The following is a 2,806-nucleotide window of genomic DNA, read 5'->3' as shown; positions in this document are numbered from 1 at the left end:
AGAGTGTTTTTGTCCTTATCGCCGCCCTCCATACCTTGCACGCCTCTCGCCGAGGACCCTGGCCACGTCCTCCGCCTCGCCCTCGCCTCCGGGAAAGAGCCCCCGCCGCCGGTACCCTTTAAGCAGCCCCGAGAGCTGAGGGCTCGGCTACCGGCCGCCACTCCCCCTAGAAGCAGTAACCCCGACCGCACTGCATCTCCCCCTGGACAAGGACACCCCCTGTGCCTCCAGCAGCCAAGGTGGAGCAGCCACCAGGGGGCAGCAGAGAGTCACCTGGCAAAGCCCCCTGGGGATGGGGGCCTGGGTCTCAGGGGTTTCTAATGAGGAGGGAGGGGAGCACCTCAGACCTGGGGGAGAAGGTGACCTTCCTGTTCTGCAATATCTCCCTTGACCCTGCTGTTCAAATCCTCTGAGCTCACATCTCTCATCTCTGTCACTTGAAGCTGTGGCTGCTGTCTCTGACCACAGGTCCAGGTCCCCATAATAATCCAGCTCATCCCAGTTTGCCTAAAATGCTGGGCCCAACCACAAATGCCTCATCCTCTCTGTGACCCCAGAGGCAGGGGTAAAATTTTATTTTCCAAGATTTCTCAGTCACTGACAAATGTCGGTATCTATATCAACTTTCCTCAATTGATTAATCACAATAGTGTTTTATTAATATATTTTCTCCAGCAACTGAGGAAATTTGCTTATAATTAAAAATTCCCATGGTGTCCCTGGGGCTGGCAGCCCACCTTCATCCCCTCACACACCCTTTACCTGCCCTGAAGTCCCACTGGGGATACTGAGGCAAAGAACTGATGACCTGCCCCTGGAGCTCACAGTTGTGGGCAGAAGCTAATCAACCCTGATGGTTGTTTTAAATCACCATGGTCCTGGCCGGGAAGGAATATTCTTCTGGTTCTGCCCCTCAAGAGCAGGACTCAGGAGAAGGGCACAGCCCCTCCCCAAGCCTCCTGTTGCCACTTATATGATGGGACAGGAAGGCCAGAGCAGTGGGTACAGGGTGCTCAGGGGAGACATCATCCTTACAGCTTCCTAAGTTGTAGCTAGGATTAGATGCAGCATCTGAGCTCCTCTACAAAATACTAAATATTCTAGACAGGACACCTCAGGGCCCTGGACTGTAATGCACACCCCCATCCTGAGCCAGGTGAGCACAGGAAGGGAGTCCCAGGGTCATTCCAGCCTCACCCTGTGCCCCTCTGGGCAGCTCCAGGACAGGGTCAAGATCACCCCAGGAGCAGGAACATCAGGTTCCCTAAAAATGCAGACAGGCGTCCCCTCTGGGCTCTGCAGGGGCCAGGCCAGCCCAGGACAAGGGTAGGATGAGGTCTGGGGATGGAGATGGGCCCAGATATATGGGACCAGCAGGGGGAGGAGAACCCTGTGGGCTGAGGGTGGGTCTGCAGGGGCCAGCCCTCCCCTCTGTGCCCCTAGGGGCTGAGCTCTTCTCTGGGAGCCACAAAACTCCCTCAGGACAAAACCCTGAGCTCTGGCTGATTTGCATAACCAGAAGCTCTCCTCAGCGGGGGATAAGAGAGGCCTGGGGGAACCAGCCCATCCTGGAGGCCTGAGAGAGCAGATCTGGGGGCACCTCCACCATGGCCTGGACCCCTCTCCTCACCCTCCTGGCTCACTGCACAGGTGCTGCTGCCCAGGGATGGAACCAGCACTGAGCACTTTACCCCTGGGGCTCTGGGCCTCAGGCAGCCTCTCATCCTCAGAGAGGCAGCTGATTATTGTAGTTTGATCACGGGGTCCATCCACCTGCCCAGCCCTTTGTCAGATGTGATGGGGCTGATGTGAGAGGGTCTCTAGGAGATCCAAGACTCCCAGGAGCTCAGTCCCAGCAGGAAGCAGGGGAATCTCCTGGGCATGAGCCCCTCACACCAAGCTTATGTCTCTTTGCTCCTCTTGCAGGCTCTGTGGCCTCCTATGAGCTGACCCAGCCACACTCAGTGTCAGTGGCCCTGGGACAGACCGCCAGGCTCACCTGCTCTGGAGGTCAATTAGAGAAGAGATATGCTGCCTGGTACCAGCAGAAGCCAGATCAGGCCCCTAAGCTGGTCATCAATAAGGATAGTGAATGGCCATTGGGGATCCCTGACCGATTCTCTGGCTCCAGCTCTGGAAACACAGCCACCCTGACCATCAGCAGGGTCCAGAATGAGGATGAGGCTGACTATTACTGTCTGTCATCAGAGAGTGAGAGCAGTGCTTCTCACAGTGACACAGGCAGATGGGGAAGTGAGACAAAAACCCAGTCCCCTGTCTGTGTCACTCTCCCTCAAGCCCCAGGAGGACTGAGAACAAGCAATGTGCAGGCCTAGCCCATCCACCCAGCCTGAGGCCCCCCAGACTGCCCAGGCTGCCAAGTCTCCCCACCTTCTGAGTTCCCAGCCAGGTCAGTGAGTCTGAGGGGTGTTGAGGGGTGTTGTGGAAATCAGAGCTGAGTCACCCTCAGGAGACCCTAGATAGGGTGCAGGACCAGGGGCCCCCACAGGGCTCAGGGGCCCCCATGCTAAGAGGAGGGTGTGGAATTGAGGTGGCATCAATGCAGCTTGGTGACCACACTGCCCAGTGTCCTCTGCTGTCAGGCACAGTACAGAGGCACAGAGAGCTAGACAGAGCCCACCTGGGGGACCCTGTCCCTTCCCAGGCAGACACTCCTGGAGGCCATGAGATCTGCTCAGCACCTGCCCAGGTCACCTGATTTATGACCTGGGAGTTCCTTCCCCTTTACCATCCCTGATCTCACATCCCTCCACACCCCAAACTCCTCACTCAGAGGTAATGTCAC

The 2,806-nt window shown here is 57.1% G+C and overlaps 1 gene segment (V, D, J or C); it reads left to right on the top strand.

Moving 5' to 3' along the window:
* The first annotated feature begins 1,596 nt into the window (after window positions 1-1,596).
* Window positions 1,597-2,336, top strand: LOC119525103. The segment is given in 3 exon segments: window positions 1,597-1,650; window positions 1,927-2,220; window positions 2,305-2,336. Coding segments are annotated over 3 exon segments (369 nt in total).
* The last annotated feature ends 470 nt before the right edge of the window (window positions 2,337-2,806 follow it).

The sequence above is a fragment of the Choloepus didactylus genome (assembly GCF_015220235.1).
Source record: "Choloepus didactylus isolate mChoDid1 chromosome 23 unlocalized genomic scaffold, mChoDid1.pri SUPER_23_unloc7, whole genome shotgun sequence".
In the NCBI taxonomy this organism is placed as follows: Eukaryota; Metazoa; Chordata; class Mammalia; order Pilosa; family Megalonychidae; genus Choloepus; species Choloepus didactylus.
The sequence above is the reverse complement of the archived record's forward strand: the minus strand, read 5'-3'. Positions and strand labels throughout refer to the sequence as shown.